Source organism: Thermothelomyces thermophilus, chromosome 3, assembly GCF_000226095.1.
Source record: "Thermothelomyces thermophilus ATCC 42464 chromosome 3, complete sequence".
Lineage (NCBI taxonomy): Eukaryota > Fungi > Ascomycota > Sordariomycetes > Sordariales > Chaetomiaceae > Thermothelomyces > Thermothelomyces thermophilus.
The window spans coordinates 3,665,765-3,687,241 of NC_016474.1; the positions used below are offsets into that span (position 1 = coordinate 3,665,765).

A 21,477-nucleotide genomic window follows, 5' to 3' on the forward strand; every position below is an offset into this window, starting at 1 on the left:
AGCCGTAAAGACCCAAGTGATTGAGAAAAGACCTAAATGCATGAAGTTATGAGTAGATCTGGGGCGCAACTAACAAACGGATGGAGTAAAACGGCACTGATCCACTACCTCAAAATAGCACTGACCCGGCCACTCAAGGTGTGCGATAGAGGCGGGAAACTGAGATAAAAAGAGCCGGGTTGGCCGTCCACGTTGTTCCTGCTTTCGTTGTGACGCTTCCTAAAAAAAGTAGGCGAATGATTCGCGCTGGGCGAGGTCAAGTGCAACCGAAAAAAAAAAGCTCGGGCCACATTTTGCAATCAGGATCGGTTCAAAGCCTGTTGGGAAAAAAGTCTTGGCTTTGGTGCTCGGGCCACATTCTGCAGGCACCAAACTGTCCAAACGCGCAGCGCCGCAGCTGAGCCGAAACGACGCCCATTTGGAGCGATTAAAACAGCCGATTTTTGGAGCTCCAAAAATGAGCAAAAACGCGCTGCAAATCCAGGAAAGAATTAACAACCCACATCCGAAACGGGACTAGTGCCAACGTGCACCAGATCAGCTGCACCCGTCTGATTTCCCAGAGCCTGGGTCAAACCTATTTAACCCTCCAACTCTCCCTGCCAACCTTTCCCAAAACCCGCTGCTCATTCTACCAATTGTGTGCATTTGGTCAATCATCAACGGCATCAACCTTGCATCAGTTCCATCAACCCAGACCAGCCTCTAAACACATCTCCATCTACTTAAAACATCTGTTAACATGACTGGACGTGAGTACACCTCTTTTTCCCAATAATGTCGTCGTCGCTGGCGATGCTGCGTGGTTGCGATGCTTGCCGACTCGAAGTTGAAGGAGTGGGGCCGCGCGTCTTACAAGTCGCGTCCGATCCCCGTCTCCTACCTGCACTCGCGTCGTGTACCGCAATCCGCATCGCATCGTCACGCTTTGGGCATTCGTAATTTAAATTTCCATTAGAAACATAGGTACTGACGCGTCTTCTAGGCGGCAAGGGCGGCAAGGGCCTCGGCAAGGGCGGTGCCAAGCGCCACCGCAAGATTCTGCGCGACAACATCCAGGGCATCACCAAGCCCGCCATCCGCCGTCTGGCGCGTCGTGGTGGTGTCAAGCGTATCTCTGCCAGTATGTCTCACTCCCTTCCCCCCCTTTTCAGTCCCTCGACCTTTTTACTCTAGGATGCTAACGGCTCTCGACAGTGATCTACGAGGAGACCCGTGGTGTCCTCAAGTCCTTCCTCGAGGGCGTCATCCGTGACGCCGTCACCTACACCGAGCACGCCAAGCGAAAGACCGTCACCTCGCTTGACGTCGTCTATGCCCTCAAGCGCCAGGGCCGCACCCTCTACGGTTTCGGTGGCTAAGCGGCTCGCTGCTCTCGAGCTTTGGTGGTTAGGGAAGGGTTACGCCCCAAGGTTCAGAAGGTCGCGCCGTGGCATGCGGATGGGCCTCAAAGGAGTGTGATGAGGTCTCTGTGTGTACCTGGCCGGCTACATGGCTGGGCCGTTCCCTCCCCGAGGGATATGACCATGGGGGGTTGGTGATTATCATGGCATGATCGGGCACATGTTTGCTTTTTGCGGTTGTTCTTACGTCTGGCGTTGGGATTGGGGATTAGGTACACAACTATGACATGGTCAATGGGAATGGCCACGGCGTCTATGGGAGGGGCGGTTGCCCTACGAGAATTTGATTTTGATCAAACCAAACTGTGCACACCTTACCTGGGACTGCCGTGAATCCGATCATTTGGTGACATGACTGTGACATTAGGTTGTGTGTAATAATAATCTTTCGGTCCTGGGATTTACAAGTATTTCCTCCCGGCTGCCGCTACCCTCTGTCGAAACACTGGACTCCGGATTTCCATATTGGCCTTGTAGAATGGGCTCATGATGGTCTTGACGTAGTTCTCGTACACCTCGTTGAAGAAGTTCTTGATGGCCTCCTCCGTCTGGGGGCTGGTCGGGTTGGCGCCGACCGAGGTTGAGTTACGTGTCGAGCTCGCCCCTGACGCTGTCGCTGTCGGCTGGTGCAGCAGGAGGAACTTGACGTTGCCGCCCGTTATAAAGCAGGATATGTAGTTGTTGAAGAACTTGTCTATCACCTTGAGATACCTATCGGTCCGTCCGGCCAGTCTGTGTCAGCAGGATGTTTGGGAAAAGGGGAGAAGAGAAAGAAGGAGTATGGTCGTGTCAGAGAGATGTCCCGACAATATATACGTACAGCTGCCCGGTTGTCCACTGCACCTCCTCGACAATATCCAGGCTGCTGTGCAGCACGAACTGGTTCAGATGGCGCGCCTGCTCCGAGAAGCGCGCCTGCCCGTCACCGCCTTGCTTGCTAGTGCCGAACTCGTACTCGAAGAGCGGGTTGTCCTGGGTGCCGATGATGGCAAAGTAGTAGCTCATGGTCGGGGTCGGGGCGCGCCGGGTCCTGCCCGGGAATGCGTTTTGGTGGCGGTGGGCTGCTGTGTGGTGTTGCTGTCTAGTGTAATCAAGTGGTTTGCGATTATCGGTCAATCATCCGAGGGCGTTGCCTGTTTTTGTATCTCTATGATCGATGTGCGGCCTTGGTGCTGAGCGCTGTGCATCGTGGTCGGAGACTCCTCTCTACACTCCGGTCGATTCGAGGAGCAGTAATCTCCCTTTTGGCGGTTGAAGCTGGCTTGCGCTAACTCGGACGGCACAGGCGATGTTGCAGCTGGTGGGTCGCGGGGTCTCTCGCTCCACACCTTAGTAGCTCCCTTGGCTGGCTCCGTGCCCAGGCCAGCCAACGATTGGGCCCGCGCTGCGACGGGTCGAAAGCCGCGTTTTTTTGGACGACCCGACCCGACAAGTGCCCATCCGTCCTCCGAGCACAATCATTCCCGCCCCGGCCGGACCGCTTGCGAGCTCCCACCGCGACAAAACATGTTCGGGCCGTTTAGAATTACGAGCTCCCTAAGCGGAGGCCTCTTATGGTCAGTTCCCACTTGAGAGGCTTCTTCTCTGCGCCGGGAGCGATGCTAACCTGCGCACAGGAAAATCCCATGGCGCCTGTCCCCGACTCAGAAGGCCCGGCAAAGGAAGCGGTTACGGGCTGTCGATCAGGTTGTCGAGACGCTGTCTAACGCATTGGCCAAGAAGGGCGAGACGCTCAAGTCACTAGAGCGGTGGAAGGCCGAGATGCCGACCGAGGCGCAGATGCTGCCGCGCGACAAGTACACTATGTTCGACCGGAAAGCGAAGAGATATCGCAAGGGCATTCACAGTACGTTATTTTGCTCAGGACGGGACTTCCCTCTGCGCCTCGGTGTTCGGTGTGACTAACAACGGCTCCAGAACTACCCAAATGGACCCGCGTGTCGCAGAGAATCAACCCGCCCGGTTTCTAGACGACGAGGAGCAATGGTCGGGGCGTGTATATCCCTTGTATTATACCAACAACAATGAACGGCGTTTTGATGATGGGATTGAACATACATGGCACTCCATCCAGAAGGTACCGGCCGTGCAAAAGTGTGTCGGGATGGAGACTTGTTTGCCGCAGACACCAAGATGGGACTCGGGAACAGGAACACCAAGAAACTTGCCAAACAACGCCATTGTGATTTCCGGGTATTGCCACTTCTGCCCATCCCGTCCATGTGAGCCAGCCTTTCAGCATCCCGCTCCCGTGCTAGTAATCGCGTCTACCTCAAACGTCCATAGTCATCCTCATGATACTCCCTCGACATGGCCCTCTGCCGCTGCGCCTGGAGGGCCCGCCCGAGACCGCCGCGGCCCTCGTCGTAATCCTCGCGGTACTCGTCGCGCACCTGTCCTCCCGACTTTCCACGGCCGTACTGTCGGCCTTCTGTGAATCCCGGATCCAGATCCGTCCTGATGATGCGCTCGTCCAGCTTCGTTCCGCCAATGTACTTCATGCAGTCGAGCGCGTCCTGGTGGGTGTAGTACTCGACGAAGCAGAACCCGCAGGGCGTCTTGTTGAATCGGTCGAGGCCCATCACTAGTCGCTTGATCTCGCCGCACTTGGAGAAGAGCTCGTAGACCTGTTCTTCGGTGGTGTAGAAGGACCTGATCCCGGGGGGGGGGGGGGGGGGGGCACGCGGTCAGCCCTGTTAACCACCGCAACACTCTAGCACTTGCGACCCAGCAGCTTACAGGTTGCCAACATAAAGAGTCGTGGCGTTCTTTAGCGGGTCCTCTTCGGACTGGTCATTCTGCGTGTTTGTATCGCCGTCTCCATCGCGCTGTTCCCTCTCGAGTCGCCTGCGTTTGTTCTGGGATGTTGCCAGGAAAGTCGCATGTGTTAGACGGGTTGCCATTGATTTTCAAAAGAGCAACATCGCCCCGGATACTCACTCTGCTTGCAAAGTACGCGCTCGGCTGGTCGAGCCGCTCCACGGTTGGCCGTGGTCCCCGCATCGTTGTGGAAGTCGCGTTTTTCTTGGAAGGAGAAAAGTACCGAGTCGAATTCTGGCCTTCCGGCGTGGATTGGAATGGCTGCCGCTGTTGCGACACAGTAGCGAGTTGCAGCATCGCAAACAAGCAGGGTTGCTGCAAAAGTGGGTCCTGCCTTCACTGCGGATTACGGATTACAGAAAGTTACCCGCTGTGTTGCCGGGGGTTAAAGTCCGCGTGCCTGCCGAGAAAAAGCTGCGTTGCCCGGGCCTAAAGAGAAACGCGCGAACAAGGGTTCGAGCGAGCTCTCAGCTGGGAAAAGCTTCCCAACCTCCACCACCAAAGCTGCACGATAACCACGACGTCCAATAGATCAAACGCCCAATTCCGTGGTGCATCGCCGATTGCCACTTGCTGACTTTAGACGCACGCGGCTTTGCTCACAGGCACGAAAAACCGACAAGCTGTTGCCTCGGCGCGCATGCAGATGCCCAAGATTAAGAGCTTTGCGCCGGGCTGGCTCAACGAGCCTTCTTCTCCCGGCCACAAGCTCTTCGAGCAGTGCACGGATGATGCGACGACTGCTGCGGCCCTTCCATATGGCAGGAGAGCAAAGCCCGGGACCGCGGCGGACCATAGCACGGCGCGGCACCGAGATCTTCGTGGCGGTCGGGAAAACATTACGATGGGGCGACCTCGCCTACCTCAAGGAGTCGTGGGAGACAAAGCACGCCCGGTCCATCCTTGGAACTCGCATCAAAAAGGAGGGTTCCGATGACCCGTCCGACTACGACAGCGCGATTGCCGGACATGCAACAGACGGATATCGAGTGAGTTGTAGCGAGCTGGGCACCCCTCCCACCCCCCGACCCTCCGCACACAAACCAACTCTCTGGGGCTGGCCCCGGGAGGAGAGAGGGAGGAGAGAAGAGAGACAATTTGCGCGCTGACACACCTATCAAACAACAGACCATCAAGACGCCCGTTGCCGATGATATTCGCCAGCTGGTCATGTCCCCGAATCAGGACCTCCTGGCAGTCCTGACGTCTCATACGGTCCACATCTGCATACTGCCCGACTCCTCCCACCTCTACGCCCGGGACGCCGCGCCGTTCAAGCCCAAGTTCTGGACTCTGGGACCGACGACACACGTCACCTCGCGTTCGGCAGTCGTCTCGGCCTTGTGGCATCCACTCGGAGTCAATGGAACGGCACTTGTCACGGTCACAGAGGACGCGGTGGTGCGCGTCTGGGAGCTGTCTACGGCGGACCGCTGGACTTTCGATTCGGCCACGCTCGCAATCGATCTCAAGAGGCTGGCTGATGGGACGTCGTTGGACCAGGACTTTAGCGCCTCCGTCTCGGCCACGAATAAAGGCTTCTCACCCGATGCGTTCGACATGGAAGTCGCGGCCGCATGCTTCCCTGCTAGGGGTTCCGGAGGCTGGTCGCCGATGACCCTGTGGATAGCCATGACCGGGGGTGACGTGTATGCCCTGTGCCCGCTTCTGCCCCAGCGCTGGGCCCCCCCTCCCACGCTGATCCCGTCCTTGTCTGTCTCCATTGTGGCTAAAGTGGCAGCCACCGAAGACGACCCCGATGCTTCCCCCGAGGCCCGGCTCTTGGCTCAACAACAGCTTGATTGGATGTCCGACCTGGACAACCAGGAGCCCAAGATTGTGGAAGGTGCTCGCGGCGAGGTCGAGGTCGAGGTTTATGCGCGGCCCACCCGCCCAGGCGTGATCCCGAGACTCCAGGGCCCGTTTGAGTTCGACCTGAATCCGGAGGACGAGCAGGACGATGAGGTGGAGCTGAAGGACATCTACGTTATTGGGGAAAAGGCACGGCTGACAGATCTGATGAGCGGCGAAGAGGAGGAGTTGGAGGTGGAAAATGATGAAGGGACCGGCTTGTCCTTGACAGTTGTCTGCCTCCTTTCCACCAGCGGGCAAGTCAAGATCTGTCTGGATGTGGAAGGAGTCGAGGCGCAATGGCTCCCCCCAAAGTCCAAGCAGAGGTCGAGGCCATTCGGCGCTTTCACCAGCACTCCCACCTTACTAACCTTCCAGACCTTTGACACCCTCAAGCCTGTCGAGGTCACGCCTGATGGTTGGCCCATGTTTAGTGAGGACGCTACCTCTCGGTACGCATTCTACATCACACACCCGGCCGGGATTACCTACGTTTCCCTGGCACCGTGGGTGTTCAGGCTCGAGAACGAACTGGAGGGGGATTCCGAGGCAGGGGCGGAGTTCCGCATTGACCTGCTGGTCAAGGGGCAAGGATCAGAGCGGGAGCGCATCTACACGCAGGCTCGCGGCCAGACCTCCCTGGCAGCAGCTACCGCGATCCGCGATCCCGATCTTGGGCATTTCGTCCTCTCTGCCACCCATAGCGACCCAGTCGCCCTCTTCTTCGATACGCCGGAGCAGGACATTGTGCCGAGAGAGTCTCCGTCCGCGGTCCTCGACAACGTGGACTTTCCTCAGCCAGAAGTCGCTTGGGAACCGCGTCCTCTCTTCCGCACGCCGGAAGCATTGGAGCACAAGAGCGCACTGCCGGCGTGGATAGATCACCTAAAGACGGGCAGGCGACGCCCGCTGATGCACCAAGAGCTGCGCCTCTCGATGGCAACGCTCGAGGTGTTTACCGAAGGTCACAAGGTTCTCGCCAGCGAAGTGGACAGCATCAACGATGCCGTCGCGCAGTTGTTCAGGAAGTGCCAGACGCTCCAGGAGGAACTGAGGAAGCAGATCGCCAAGGCAAACGAGGCCAAGCAGAAGGTGGATGTGATCACGGGCGAGGACTCTGCAGACGACGAGTCCTCAGCGGTCTCGCAAGACGAACTCGCGCGGGACCGGCTTCGGCAAGTTCGAGAGCGGCAGGAGGAACTGGCGAGCAGGATGGACAAGCTGAAGCGGCAGCTCGGCAGGCTGACGAGCCGCGAGCTCAGCGACAAGGAGAAGGCATGGGGGGAGGAAGTCCGGGCGCTCGAGAGCAGCGTCTTTGGCCCCGAGGCAGATCAGGCGGCGGCGGGGGCGGCGACTCCCAAGACCAAACAGCCCTGGAAACGGTTCGAAGAAGTCAAATCCCTGCGGGACGCCTTGTTTGCGCAGGCTGAAGAGCTGCACCGTTCTCGGGAGGGAACGGGCAACGACGGTCCCGCGTCGCCGGCGCCTGGTTTGCGGATCCCGGCCGAGGTGCGCAGGCAAAAGATGGCGCAGGTCATGGGTCTACTGGATCGGGAGTCTGCACTGGTGGAGGCAGTCAAGGCCCGTATTGAGAGATTAAGTGTTGGATAGTAGGCGCGCGCGCGAGCCAGTCAGGGGTGGCGGACGCGGGCAAGGGAACCACTACGGATGATCACACAGGTCGGAACCTTGAGAGGGACAAGCTAGGTCAGCTGCCTCGACAGCGCCCATTGTTTTGATACCAACGGAAGAAGAGACAACCAAGCCATTCATTTCTCACTCCGCCGTCAGACGGGGGTCACGGCTCCTCTCACCGCATGCCCGGGTGTGGCTCTTGTTTCTGCTGGGGGGAACGCCTGGCCGCCTCATCTGAGGCAAGCGTGGAGAGACGGGATGATGCTGAGGCTGCTGCCACTTACACACGCTGTCCAATCATTTTCTGTCTAATCGGAAGCGTGCTCGTGTCACAGGAGCAACAATATTTGGGTGGACAAATGAAGAGAGTTTTTCCGCCTTTTTATTTTTCTTGTTTCTTTTTTTACTTACACCCCTCCCCCCCCCCCTGTTTTTCCTCTGCTCGTCGAGTCCCCCTGCGCCAACGGCTATTGTTAGGGCCATGCTGGAAGAGTTCTAGCAGACAGGCAGGCAGGCTGGCTGGCTGCCGGCGCTGCTGCATATCTGCACGAAGGAGGGTTTCTCTTCATCAACCATTCGCATTTGCTGCTTTCTTGGCGCCCCGTTTCAGAGTTCGACGTCGAATTCGACGCACAGCATGCATGAAGTCTCGGGCTCTGCGCTCGAAGGGCCAACGAAGTCTCGGGACGGTATAGCCTGACGCGGATTGCCTCCTGTCTCAACGGCCAACTGCCTCCCCCGCCTGCACTGCGTACTGCTGCCCCGGGGTGGCAAGACAACAGATGGATAGGGGGTGTCTTCCGTGGAGACATACATGGGCTGGCTACTGCGAACGGAGAGCGACCGATCTTCGGAAGGAGGCATGAGCCCGTTGTCCTTGTCGTCGATGGGCTGATGCAGGAGGCTTCTCTCCCCCGGTTCTCCCCGGAGCGCGTCCTCTGGTGTGTCCCGCTCACCGCTCACAACGCTCATCCTCCGCCGTCTGGCCACTCGGATACCCCTGTGTAACCCTTTTCCGTTTCCGCTTGCCCCGACCGAAGAAGCTGCAATCAAAGCAAATGGTTGCTGTGAAACTCGGCATGGTGAGATCTGCGCATTCTTCTCGCCGAAGCCCGGCTGGTGCCTGTGCGCGGGAACATGCCGAATCCCGTCTCTTCTTTTCGCCGTCTCTACCACACCCGCTCCCCCACCGTCCTACCAAGGTAGTAGAACGACCACTCACCACTCCCCCCCGGGTTCCCGGGCGTTCCTAGCCACGTCCAATGAATGCACGCGCCTCACTTTTTTTTCCCGGCTCGTCGAGTATCTGTGCCGCACCCGGCACCGGGATGCATCTCGCTCTCGTTGCATGGCTTACCGGAATAGCCTTCACGAGAGGCAAACCCGGTGGGCAGAAATGGGTATAAGTAAGGGAGGATTCTCTTACGGGAGCTGGCGGTCTCCTGTAAGCACCCATCGTCACCTTGGACCGGTTTGGCGTAACCCAGATGCTTGTGCGTCTTGTAGACACTGAGACCTCTCAATATCAAACTTCACTGCAAGGGGGTCTCCTATTCAAGATGGCACCCGGAGCTTCTACTACCCCTTCGATCGACCTGCGCGCCCAAATCATTGGTAAGTCCTCCGCGGCCGTGACAGAAAAACTATAGTCACTAACACGGCTCGTCGGCCTGCAGAAAACTGCGAGTTCTTCAGCAAACCATATGCCCGTTTGTCGTTGGTCATTGCGAAAGAACCACTGGGGGGCCTCAGGGCTATCGTGGTGAAGACTGAAGATGGCACCCGAGAAGCCTTGCTGTCCGAAGCAGCCTCGTCCCTCAACGAGGCCCTCCAAGCCCTTCATGTCAAATCCGCAGAGGCAGTCCAGAATCACATCTCTAGTAACGGATTCGCCTTGGTGAACACGGCCAAGGAGCGGAGCTTTGCACTCGATGACGATAACGACGACGACGACGACTACGACGACAGGGCGCACGGGAGCGATTCTTCCACCGTGACGCTGGACGAGGGCGAGTCTTTGTCCGACGACGAGACCGTCTCGGTATGCTCGGTGGGCAGGGCCAAGCGCCGCGGCCGAAAGGCGGACAAGTCAGCCAAGGCGAGCTCGGCGAGGCGCAAGACGAAGAGACAGGGTCGCGCCAGGTCCCGCTCCCCCTGGCGTTCCGCGGGCTCTGCTCGTTCTCGGTCTCGGTCGAGCTGCTCCGGCTCTTCGGGCTACGAACTGCACTACGACCCCCCGGCCATCCCCTCCCGCCGCCCACCCATCCTCCACGGCTTCTCTCAGCGCATGCCTCCGCGCCCGCCTCCACGTCCGCCCCAAGGCACCTTTCCGTTCATTCCAAGGGGGCATCCCGCGCCTCCTCCCCCACCGCCGCCGGGCCCCCGGCCCTTCTTCACCCGCGCTGCGTACGGCGGCATGACCAGCATGCCTCCACCACCCGTTCGCGCTTCTCCCTTCTCGGGGGGCAACAAGGCACCCCTGCATACAACCAACCACAACAGTAACGACAATAACCCCGCCAGCACGATGATGCCAACCACTACCCCAGCCTCTCCCCTTAGTCACCACCCCGCCACTCACCAGTACCAGAACCGGAATTCCTACCAGAACCAGTGCCACCAACCAGAGCCGCAACCGCAACCGCAACCGCAACAGCAACCACAACCGCTCCACGACCTCATCCTCCACATCCGCTGGCGCCACCACGGCGAGCGCCGCATCGTCCAACAGACGTCGCAGATCACGGTGCGCGGGCTCCAGCAGTCGGCTCTGTCCTTCGTCAAGCAGCAAGGCGCGAGCTTCGCCAACGGCCCGTCCCCACGCTCATCGCCGCTGCCGCCGCCGCCGCCGCCACAGGACGGCAGCATCAACATCGGCAGCGACGCCAACACCATCGACAACCACGGCCACGACCACGGCCACGGCCACGGCGGTACCAACCCCGCGGCGCGGCAGCAGACTCCGGACTGTTCCGGCCTGCGCGCGGCGGTGCGGGCGGTGGTGGTGGACGGAGTGAGCTATGACCTGACGGGGTGGGCCGGGGACGATCTGGGCCGGTTACTGGACGGTCTCGGTTCTCCCTCTTCTTCTTCTTCTTCGTCGTCGTCGTCACCCCCCTTCTCCTCCTCCTCCACCACCACCTCTTCCACCACCATCACCACCCTTTCTTCTGCTTCCACTGCTGTCGCTTCGGGCGAGGGAAAGCAGCAAGGAGGACCAGGCGGAAGAGGGGCGACGACGAGAACGAGAACGATGCCGAGGTTCGAGGTGGACGTCTGGAGCGACGACGATGACGGCCTCCCAGGGAACAACAACATGCCGGCGACCGCGACTACGACGACCCCGCCCGGGCTGTACGGCGGCGCCGACCCCAGTAGGGCCCGGCCGACGACGACGTCCGGGTTCGGGTATGGGGCACCGTCGACGGGGGGTAACGGCTTCTCGTCGTGCGGCGGTGCCGGGAGCTACGCTCCGCAGGCTGTGACGGCTGGGGCGGTTGCTGCTGCTGCTGCTGCTGCTGCTGCTCCTCCTCCTTCTGCCCTTGCGAACGGGTCGCGGACGGGGTTTGCGTTGTCGTCGCCCGGGCTGGTGGCATCGATTTAGGGACGGTGTGGAAAGTGTGGGTGATGTTTTCCCCCCCCTGTTTTCGGAAGCGAGGCGTGCGTCTGGTTGGTGGACTAACGAGTTGGTCGGCCAAGGGGAAGGAAAATGTGGGAATCAAGTGCCGAGGGCACGAAGGGTGAGGCTGCAGAGAGTGGCTCCAGAGCAGCTGAGGGTAGGAAACATATCAAGGGGGAGATAGTCTTGGCCTCAAAGGGGAGGGGGGGGACCACATGGGTAACAACGGCGCCATTATTCGGCACTTTTACACCAGTCTCGCTTCCTTTCGACTTCTCCTTCCTTTCCCGTCCTTTTTTTCGCACCACCACAGTCTCTTCACAAGCTGATTCTTCTCTCTTGACCTCACCATACCCACCACACCGTTTCTTTTGAGGCCTTAGTAGTCCTCGTCGTTCCCACGGAAGAAGAGGTCAGGGCGCTTGGTGATCTCTCTGGCAGCGGCATGGATGGAGAAGCAGGGAGTTTAGAGCCCTCCTTGGATTCCAGGGGCCTCCTTGATGCTAACCTAGTATGTAGTATGTAAGTTTAACTTCTACAATACATTGGCTTATTCGTCAGTGCTATTATACTCTTGTGCCGTGGTGATATTTGTGGGGGGGGAAATCTCCCCTCGTGGGGCTACTCTGAAATCGCGCGGTCGATCGAATGTATAAATGATGTTTTACAAACTGGAATAGAGAAGTAAAGCGACAGGCATGACTACTGCTTTGCTGATGTTCCCCCCCACGTTCCTTCCCCCGTTCTTGGTATCCAGCCAACCCCCTCCCACCCCCTTCCGGATCCGGCCAGGGGGGAAGGAAGACTGCAGGCCTCCGCGGGAGATCTTCCCCCGGGCGTTCCTGCGCAAAATTGAAATAACGTCATATCCTCAGCTGGGCCCGTGGCGGCAAGGGCGGCAAGGCTGCGAGAGAGGTTTAGTCCATGCTCCCGGAACACACCGGCACCACGGGCATGCGCGGCTCCATGTACATACAAAAAAGAATGGGGCCAACGTGATATGAAAAGTAAAAATACCCGAACCACGCCGCGCTTACTCCGAGCTCCGGCAAACAAAAACATCGGTCAAAACCAGTCTTGCTCTCTCATCCCAACCAAGCAAACTAAGAAACACACGCTCAGTCTCCGAACCGACACCTTCCACAGCTTCCCAGACAACCGGAAACCAAAACGCCCCCGTCCCCAACTTTTCTTTCCGCACCAGCTCAACCTCCATCCAGCCGTCGGTTGGTCGGTTAGACGGTTGGTTGGCTGCTCATGGGCCAAAAAAAAAGAGAAACGAAAGAGGCAAACAAAAACACAAAGATCCGCAGGAGTAGCTGATGAGAGGGCCGAAAAGTCGCGGCGGTTTAGTGTAATCCGTACGTAGAAAAAGGCAAGCGATCGGCATTCGAAAACTTGCCGAACCGTGCATTCTCCTCCTCTGCCATCCGGCACTGAATGCAGCAGCCCTGCGCACACGCCGAAGCCGATGATTGGTACTGTACATGCATACATAAGGTACATACATACATACATGTGCGGAACTTGAATGCTGGGTACAATGCGGTTAGTTTGTACATATGTGTATGTACTGCCATTCATCCGTTCTTGCATGCCCGAGGCCCGAGCATGGACTTGGTAATCCACAACCCACAAGTAGTATTATGTAGTTCTGGTCAAGGCAGACGTGGCACGTTGCACCATGACCCTCGGAGTCCCCGAAATCGCCTCCCGATTTCCGAACTAAAGTAACTCATCATCGGCGATTGGTGGTGGTACCGAGCGTGCTTGCTTTCTTGTGACCCGGAAGTGTTAGGGCTCGGATCGATTCTGTTTAGTGAGGCTGTCTAGCTCCCAGAAGGGGGTTGAGACATCATCACCATCATCATCATCAGCCATTCGTTGTCCGTCTCTGCCTACGTTACCTCCTTTCCGATAATACACAATTCACCCTCTTCAATACGGCCGGGGGCGCCGTCTGCCCAAGTACGGAGCCGGCCAGCGATACCGGTCCCGTATGATAAAACAAGACTCGGCTCCATCAACTACAGCACGTTGCCTCTGTACCACCCCCGTCTATTCGATGCCCATCCGTTTCACACACGCAACGCCGCGCATATGCCTTCTCCATTCCAGCCAACCTGCCTCCTATAGCAGATAGGCCAACGAATGGATGTGTGGTATATAAGCCTTTGATTAGTTTCCACGCCTTCAACAAAGTCGAGGCAAACACAGCTGCCCTCAATCGTCCAAGCCGTGCGCATGACTTGTTTGTTTCGCCCCCCACGTCCCGTCTAGTAGATTCCCTGAGTCCTATACTGGAAGGTATCATAACTACGCATATCATCAGCATCGATCCGCACGGTAGGAACGGAGATAAGTAAGCTGAGACCAACGGGGAAGAAAGGCACATGGAACTTACAGTCGTGTGTAATAACTGCCAAGTGACTTGGCAATAAGATCAGTCTCGACAAACTGCTCCGCCTCGTCGGCGCTCAGCTGCAGTTGGAACCGCTGCCTCAGCGCCGCCGTGACCTGCGCGACACCGGCGCCGAAGCACGGCATCTTGGAGTCGCGCCCCATCATGGCCACCAGGTCGATGATGTTGTCTGCCGATCGCCGCAGGGCTGCTCCGGTTTATCGCCAGTCAGCATCCCTTAGCCCCACCCATCATGACCCGTTCTTCGGCGTAGCAGTGGAAGAAGGGAGGGGGAAAAGGGAGAAGGGGAGTGGGGAGTGGGAAGATGGATAATTGTTCGGAGAAGGAAAAGGAAATAGAACAAACGTACCCTGGAACCCCTGCTTGCAGAGCTTCTTGTAGTCCTCAAAGTCGGGCGACCCGACGCCGCCCAGCACTTCGACATACTCGTACGTCAGCTTGAACGGCGCCGCCTCGAACCCGACCGACCCGGGCGAGTTGGACAGCATGAAGCCAAAGTCGATGTGGATGATGTGCCCTTCGTTGTCGATGAGCACGTTCCCGTTGTGGCGGTCCTTTAGCTGCAGGACGTACGAGATGACGCTGTAGGCGGCGAGCGAGCGCTTGAACGCGTCGACGCCGGCCCGGTAGGCCTCGCCCTCTGGGAGGCCAAACGCCTTGATGAAGTGGTCCTTGAGCGTGGCGATGCGGCGGCGCGGGTTCTGCCCGGACTCGATCGAGGCCAGCGTCAGGCTGCGCTTGATCGAGTGCAGCGACACGCCGTTGGCGATGGTCTCGATCAGGCCCGACGACTCGCCCGTGACCAAGATGCGCATGAGCTTGACCCAGACGGGCACGCCCGCGTCCTTCCAGATCTTGTGGCAGACGCGGATCAGCTGGCACGCAAACGCTTCCTGGCGGAGGTCGGACCCCGTCTTGACGATGACGCTGACCAGGTCCCAGTTCTTCATCCACCCGTAGGGCGACGACTTGCGGATCCGCTCCTTCTTCGCCTCCCAGGCCTCGCCGAACACGGCCGCGCTGGGGTCGTCGCGGTCGCCCTTCCGCTGCAATCCGCCCGTCTTGATGTCGTTCTCCATCCTGTCGATGCCGGCGTTGGCATTGAGACTCGGCTCGACGGTTGTCGTCGCGTCGTCGCCGCCCTCGGTTCCGTTGGTCTCGCCTCTCCCCCCAGCCGTCGTCGCCGCCGCCGCCGCCGCCGCCTCCTCCGCCTGGGCGCGCGCCATGATCGTGTCGAATGTCGGCCCGTGCCCGTCATCCAGATCAAAACTTTGCTCTTCCAGGCTCTGCATGCTCGCGATGATGCGCGCCCTGATCGCCGCCACCTCTTGCTTAGGTCGCTTCCCGCTCGTGGCGTCCAGTTGCGCAAGCATCTGCGAAGCCGTGCGCATGTGTACCGCGAGCGCCGAGAAGTCCGGCTGATCGACCGAGTTGTTCCGCGGCTTGTTGAGCGTCAGCCTCCTCCTGCCGAAGGACGGGCTGAGCGACTCGGATGAGCCGCCCGAGCTGCGCGGAGCAGCTGCCTTGTCCAGAGCCGCCGCCCCGCCCGTACCACCAAGACGGAGCGACGTGCTGGACTGAGTCGGCGCCGACCCCAACAGCTCATCATCGTCATCCGAAGGCTTGAGCAAGGGCGAGTTCCCGAGGTCGCCAGACGCCGGCTCAAAGACGCTATCGATGACCGGCTCTGGTGGTGCTCGAGAAGCGGGCGCTACGCGTGGCGAGTCCGACAGATCGAAGATGCGTTTCCGCGTCCCATGTTCGGACAGCAGCGTCGTGAGCAGCCTCTGGTTGTCCGGGGTGTCGGGGTCGAACGTGAGGTCGTCGCGTAGTATCTCGACCATCAGCAGGTATGGGACCTTTTCGGCACTGTTTAGGACCGTGGCCTCGGCCGGGTTGAGCCGTACGATTCTGTGGTGGCGGCTCTTGGATGGGGAGCCATCCACCAGGTCGGGAGGGCAGATGACGGGAATATCCACCTCTGCCGGGAGGTCTCGGGCGATGAGAGCTAGTTCGGCACGGAGGGCGCTAAGCCGCGCCGGTTTCGGGACCACAACGAGACGGTTCGAGATGTCCTCGAGCGCGGATAGAAAGGCGGTCTGGCAGCGGAAGTAGTTTTGCCGGAGCAGCCGCGTCTTTTGCTCACGTGTCAATTCGGACTGGCTCAGGAGCGTCCGGACGTGGTGCGAGTGCCGCTTCGGCGATGACGTGGGCTCGGAGGGACGTAAGCCGGCCGACAATGGCGTCGTCGGTCTCGTTACCAGACGGGGCCGGGAATCCGGAAGGGGCAACGAGGCCGAGCTGAGGCGGGCTTCCAGGGAGAGGTCCTCGAGGCGGCTGGACAGCTGCTCCTCGTCCTCCTGTTCCTGCGATGCCGACTCGGTCGGTTTCGATCTCGAAGGCGGCCGAGACGCCTTTGTCGCCGGCTTGGCCTTGCCCGACGCCCTGCGTGGACTGGTCTGCGTCTTGACCTCCTGGGCACTCACGCTGCGCCCCTCCTTTGCGCGCCTTGAGCGAGTACTCCCGGCGGTGACGGTATGTGCGCGCGTCGGCGCATTCTTGTTTGCCACGATGACGGGTTCCGATATCGTCTCCTCAAGGGGGCGCGGTTTCCGGGCCTGGGCGATGGCCAACGGTCCAGCCCACTGCGGCAGGAAAGGGCACGCGACGCTCGCGAGGACGAAGCTCCCGAGAACCGTCACCGGCAGGACGTTCTCCGTGATCCTCTCGTTGCGCGCGTGCTCGGAAAGACCGAAGACAATGTGTTGCACCTTGTTGTACACCCGGCGACAAGTCTTGAAAGCCTCGGTCTGGGGATTCGCCGCGAGATCGTGTAGGTACGTCTGGAACAGCCAGAAGGTCTGCGAAGCTTGGTCGTTAGCAATCACCGACCGGCGGTGCGAGAGACAAAAGACGGGGGGGGATGGCGAACCAGCAGCGCAGCGGTAACCGACTCGTCGCACAGGTCCAGCAGGAACTCCTCCAGAGCCATCGACTCGTTGTCGACGCTTATGATGAGGTGGCATAGCTGTGGGAGGAAGAACTCGATGTCCTCGTAAGGGAACTGCCGAAGCTTGTTGCAGAGGACATAGTGGATGCCTATGTGGTCGGCGTAGCGACTGCAAGCGCGAGGTCAGCAACGCGATGCGTCAAGCGGGAACGGGATGGCCTCCCTCGGGCATTCGAGGACACGCACGAGAGATACGACACCGAGAGGAAGGGGTTCTGGTTGAAGACATCGCTCTCGAGGAACCGCTTCAGCAAGTCCCAAGACATTGGTTGCGACGGCGTCAAGGAGGGAGCGGCTAGACTGGAGTGGAAGAGCAAGAGATCGGACGGCGGTGGTGGCGGTAGTGGCGGTGGTGGTGATGGCGGTGGTGGTCGTGGTCGTGGTCGTGGTCGTGATCGTGGTAGTGGGGTGGGGAGGGCAGAAGCATGCTCATGTCCTCCTCGCCCTGTTCACGAGCGCTCGGCGTCGACGGTAGCGTGGGCGGATCCAGGTGCGCGTAACTGCTGCAGCATGGCTGACTGCCTCGGCTGTTCGTCGTCCGACCCTGCAAATCCTCCTCCTAATGTATCGGGTCCAAAGAAAGGACACGAGAGTGGTGCTGGTAGTGATGGTTGAAGCTTTTGGACCTCCCGTGTGAGGACAACTGAGCCAGAGCTCTCTCCATTTGGCCAATTCGCCGGAGCGTTCCGCTCCTTGTTCGTCCGTGTGCCCCACCTGCCGGCGCTCGGCTGCCTCTCTGAACCCTCAAATTGGACCCCTGCCCCCACCTTGTCAATGATGGCAGTTATGCAGCGGAGTGAGGCGGTAATCCCTCAAGTGGTTTAACTACCTATACGTTATTTGAGTTCCATACTCCGGGCCAATCCCTCGACCCGGGACCCAAAGAGTTTGAAAATTGAGAAGCCGTCGGGGTCTTTCCCGGGGGGGGGGGGGGGGGGAAGGGGGTTGCTGGGTGTTCTGCTTGATTATTCAGAAAGGGGGAAAGGGGGGTTTCAAAAACGGGAAAAAACGATGATTTTCTCGCTCCTGACTTCGTATCAAACACGCTGTTCAAATTTTTCTAATGGATGGATCACATAAACGCGATAACCCAAACTCCATTCCCTTGTATCAGTCCCAAATATTAACCTTATTACCAAACAGACCGTCTCCGTTGTCGAGTCCACTGCCCCTGCTTTCGCTTCTTCCGCTTCTTGGGTTTGACCCTCTGCACCGCAGCGTCAGCCATACAGCGTGTCTTTAAAGCCACATACGAAAATAGGACCTGATGGTCTCGTAGCGGGACTCACCTTGTATTTGACCCTCTCGCTGCCGTCCGGCATCTGCACAATCTCATGCTGGATCCGGTACCCAAAGGCCGGCAGCACCTTTGCCCACACGAGCCAGTACGCCGTGCCGATGACTAGCAGGCTGGTGCCAAGCGTGGGGAACACGTAGTACGGCACGTTCTGGAGAAAGTCGTTCTCGATGAAGGGCGCCGCCTGGACGAACAGGAGCGCCACGATCCAGAATATCGTCAGCAGCGGCGAGCTGCGGAAGTTTGTGCGCTGCTCGGCCCACCTCTCGGAGGGGGCAAAGCTGAGATAGACGAGCCCCAAGGCGAGGAATACTAGGGGAGAAAAAAAACCTCAATGTCAGAGAAACGGTGGGGAGAGCGATGGAACGGAGAGCCAAGGCATAGGACATACATTTGATGTAGTTACCAGAATAGATGAAGATGTTGGTGACGAAGACGTAGACGTCCGGCGTATTGGACCCGAGGATGAAGATGGTGCTGAAAATCCAATGCAAGAATATCGCTCCGGTTGGTGCGTTAAATGGCCAGTCGCTGGCCCAGAAGCGAGACCACGGTAGGATACCCTCCTTGGATAGCTCCTGTTTGACTCGGGGCATAGCAAAAGACTGCGCAAATGCGTTTCCGAGAGCGGACAGGCCGATGAAAAGAGGCATCACTCTGACCACGAAGGCACTCTTGCCCCACACATTCTCGAAGAACTGGGCCGCCACGGTGACGCCGGCGTTCCCAATTTCCTCCTTGCTCATCGCGGCAAACTGAAGCCGTTAGCAGGGCCGAGCCCTCCCAAGGAAGCAAGCTGCGGTGTAGGTTCGGCCTCTTACATAGGAAATGTTAGCCAGGAGGTACAGCGCGGTAACGACCGAGACAGATATGGGCGCTGCTCTTTTCAGAGTCCTGGGTGCGCTTCTGACTTCGGTAAGGACCTGCGACCCTGTCAGTATTGCCCGGCACGTACGCCCACCCAAGCCAGGCGATGGACCTACATAATTAGCATTCTCCCAGCCGCTATACGAGTAGAGCACTTGCAGCAGAGCAATCGAGTAGCCCCCCGCGGCTCCGCCAGCGTCAGAGCCTTCGTCGGGCCTTCTCGAAGAGCCCGCTCCACGGAAACTTGAGAAGTTGTCGGGTCGCGGGGCTACCGTTCTTCCGGCGAGAGCGGCGAAACCCGTGCAGACAAGCAAGCTGAGCATGATGAGCTTGAAGGCGCCAAAGCCATTGCTGAGCCAGATGCCCCAGCGTGGGGCAAACGCGTGGATAAGGCAGACCACTGGAGTGCTTGGTCAGTGTGCCTGGCGGCCTGGGCCAAAATTCGGGAGAGGGGCAGGGCTCACCAGTAATAGTGGCGACGGCAATTCCCCTGTTCAGCCAACTCCCGTCTTCGGGTGGTTTCTGTGTGACAGCGCGCAAAAGGTAGCTGCTGAAACTGATGCAGTTTCCCGTGGAGATGGCAAAGAGGACAAACTGGACTACTCTGGGGTAAGTGATCGTGTGCGCTCCCGGGACTTTTCGTTGTGCTGGCACTCTCACCTGCGAAAACGCATGTGGCCAGGTACTTGGGCCTCCTGTACACACGTTCCAACTATACACGAACAGGGCCGGGCCCGTCAGCAACCTCTCGAATAGCTGAACTATGGAATAGAACGGGTCGAGCTCACATAGACTTTCTCGCCACCTGATCGCGGCAGAGCGGTGCCATACTCGAGGTAGACGAAAAGCCTGGCTCAACGTCAGCGCAACAGGAAAATAAAAATATCGAATACACGCCCCGGTGGCCCATACCCACTGTAACAAGTTAGCCCAAGCGCCTCGCAGCGACATAATTCATCGAGTCGGAAAGACTGACCAGAACGTCATCACCCCACCCAGGACCCAAAAGAGCAGCGCCGCGCCGACACTATCGAGGCAGAATATGATGCGTGACGGTGTCGAAAATATCCCGGCCCCGACCACACGGTTGATGATCAGAAACGCGGTCGACCATGTCCCAAGTTTCCTGTCTGTAAAAGCGTGTTCCGCGTCAGGAAGCCTGCCTCGCCACACCTCACACATCGATACAAGAGAGACAGAGAGGGGGAAGGGTGGGAAGGAAACAAGACACCAACCTTCAGGGTACACAAAGTCGCGGTAGTCACTCGCATCATCATCCGCGGCAGTCGTTGTCCCTACTCCGTGGCTGTAGACAGTCCCTCCATACGTTCCGTGATCGTCACCGACGGGGTGTGCTTCGGGATCTTTGCTGACCACCGGCTGCTCAAAGATTTCTGGTTCCTGCATGTCGATCCGGCCAGCCACCTCTGCTCCCAACTTCCCTCTGCGGCTAATTCCTCTCCGGGACCACCTCGTCAGGAGAGCACCCTCTTCCCGTATAGCGGATACGCTGTCATCTACAGCAGGGTTGCCGGACGGGGGAGGGGGGGGGGAAGAGGGGGTTGTGTGGTTCGGCGCTATGGAGCCCTGCGATTCGTACGTCTCCGTGTGTTAATTGAACCTCTCGCCGTGGTCAGCCGCCCAACAAATGCCACCGGCGCCATTCACCGGCGCTAAACCGGGGGACCGAGACGGCCTGGACAAAATGCCACTGTCCTAAGCCTGGGGAGAAGCAAGGCTGTGTGGTTGACGCGCAGAGTCGAGAAGCGGACCGCGCCCGCCCGGGGGGGGGGGGAGAAAGTCGAATAAACAGGATATTAAAACACAGCCGAGAAGAGCTTTAGCCTTGTACTTGTCCGTCGAAAGAACCAAAAGCGAAAACAACCATCATAAAGCCGGGGTGGAGTATAACGGGCGGTTTAGAGAGAAACCCGTACAAAACCCACGGGCGGCACTCCGCAGCAGAGCCTCATCTCACGGCTGGAAGGAAACCCAAAAGCTCGAATCTGGGGCGGGACATTCTACGCTACGCTAGCGCACAAGTACACTAGTGTACACTACACTAGTTACCTACCCTGTACCAGGGTTGCCCACGAAAGGATGGCCATGCTAGTCCACAGGCGATGGCGTCCAATGGAACATTGAAGATTCCAGAGCTGGAGTGCTGAAGCGACCCATCTGTCCAATGAGCGGCCGAGCCAGAGCCCAACAAGCCGGGGGGCCCAGGGAAGGCACATGCGAGGGCATGTGTGGGCTTTTTTGCAGGCTTACCCCCACTGGTCAGAGGGTCTTGCAGGATGGGAGAAGGTGATTTGCTAGAACTGAGTCGATAAGCGGGAGAGAAGAAGGGGGTCGGATAGGAAGGTGGGGCAACCCCAGATTGCGGTCGGATAAGAAGCGATGGAGTCGATGGGACGACAGCGAGTGGGTCGGGTCATCAAGCCGTCCGACAGGGTGCCACCGTTCATGTCGCCGAGAGCCACATCGTGTGGGGGGACCTGTCGTCGGGCTGCGCCGACTCCTCAACAAAGCTTATATCTCCGACTTTTCCCC

General features: G+C 58.8%; 8 protein-coding genes across 8 annotated transcripts; 4 read left to right on the forward strand and 4 right to left on the reverse strand.

Annotated features, from left to right (window-relative positions):
• The first annotated feature begins 633 nt into the window (after positions 1–633).
• MYCTH_111405 (histone H4-like protein) lies at positions 634–1,727 on the forward strand. Its single transcript, XM_003663306.1, has 3 exons — positions 634–752; positions 986–1,123; positions 1,198–1,727. The coding sequence occupies exons 1-3, from the start codon at positions 743–745 to the stop codon at positions 1,359–1,361; spliced, it is 312 nt and encodes a 103-aa protein (XP_003663354.1). The 5' UTR covers positions 634–742; the 3' UTR covers positions 1,362–1,727.
• Positions 1,677–2,660, reverse strand: MYCTH_2305195 (uncharacterized protein). The gene is made up of 2 exons (XM_003663307.1): positions 2,224–2,660; positions 1,677–2,114 (listed from the first exon to the last, which is right to left on the reverse strand). The coding sequence occupies exons 1-2, from the start codon at positions 2,406–2,408 to the stop codon at positions 1,805–1,807; spliced, it is 495 nt and encodes a 164-aa protein (XP_003663355.1). The 5' UTR covers positions 2,409–2,660; the 3' UTR covers positions 1,677–1,804.
• Positions 2,661–2,909: 249 nt separating this feature from the next.
• MYCTH_2127139 (uncharacterized protein) lies at positions 2,910–3,373 on the forward strand (the record flags this gene model as incomplete). Its single annotated transcript, XM_003663308.1, has 3 exons — positions 2,910–2,959; positions 3,020–3,249; positions 3,321–3,373. 3 exons carry the CDS (start codon positions 2,910–2,912, stop codon positions 3,371–3,373), a joined length of 333 nt encoding a protein of 110 aa, XP_003663356.1.
• A 297-nt stretch (positions 3,374–3,670) lies between these two features.
• On the reverse strand, positions 3,671–4,406 carry MYCTH_2062826 (uncharacterized protein; the record flags this gene model as incomplete). Its single annotated transcript, XM_003663309.1, has 3 exons — positions 3,671–4,055; positions 4,143–4,261; positions 4,344–4,406. The coding sequence occupies 3 exons, from the start codon at positions 4,404–4,406 to the stop codon at positions 3,671–3,673; spliced, it is 567 nt and encodes a 188-aa protein (XP_003663357.1).
• A 447-nt stretch (positions 4,407–4,853) lies between these two features.
• On the forward strand, positions 4,854–7,788 carry MYCTH_2305200 (uncharacterized protein). Its single transcript, XM_003663310.1, has 2 exons — positions 4,854–5,212; positions 5,352–7,788. The coding sequence occupies exons 1-2, from the start codon at positions 4,982–4,984 to the stop codon at positions 7,683–7,685; spliced, it is 2,565 nt and encodes an 854-aa protein (XP_003663358.1). The 5' UTR covers positions 4,854–4,981; the 3' UTR covers positions 7,686–7,788.
• A 690-nt stretch (positions 7,789–8,478) lies between these two features.
• MYCTH_2305202 (uncharacterized protein) lies at positions 8,479–11,596 on the forward strand. The gene is made up of 2 exons (XM_003663311.1): positions 8,479–9,323; positions 9,386–11,596. The coding sequence occupies exons 1-2, from the start codon at positions 9,269–9,271 to the stop codon at positions 11,311–11,313; spliced, it is 1,983 nt and encodes a 660-aa protein (XP_003663359.1). The 5' UTR covers positions 8,479–9,268; the 3' UTR covers positions 11,314–11,596.
• A 1,737-nt stretch (positions 11,597–13,333) lies between these two features.
• MYCTH_2305205 (uncharacterized protein) lies at positions 13,334–17,107 on the reverse strand. Its single transcript, XM_003663312.1, has 5 exons — positions 16,947–17,107; positions 16,683–16,869; positions 14,100–16,611; positions 13,733–13,937; positions 13,334–13,644 (listed from the first exon to the last, which is right to left on the reverse strand). Exons 1-5 carry the CDS (start codon positions 17,024–17,026, stop codon positions 13,605–13,607), a joined length of 3,024 nt encoding a protein of 1,007 aa, XP_003663360.1. The 5' UTR covers positions 17,027–17,107; the 3' UTR covers positions 13,334–13,604.
• Positions 17,108–17,796: 689 nt separating this feature from the next.
• On the reverse strand, positions 17,797–20,331 carry MYCTH_2093040 (uncharacterized protein; the record flags this gene model as incomplete). The annotated part of the gene is made up of 10 exons (XM_003663313.1): positions 17,797–17,967; positions 18,050–18,369; positions 18,449–18,812; positions 18,879–18,980; positions 19,041–19,324; positions 19,389–19,526; positions 19,585–19,636; positions 19,713–19,773; positions 19,901–20,054; positions 20,160–20,331. The coding sequence occupies 10 exons, from the start codon at positions 20,329–20,331 to the stop codon at positions 17,893–17,895; spliced, it is 1,722 nt and encodes a 573-aa protein (XP_003663361.1). The 3' UTR covers positions 17,797–17,892.
• Positions 20,332–21,477: the final 1,146 nt, after the last annotated feature.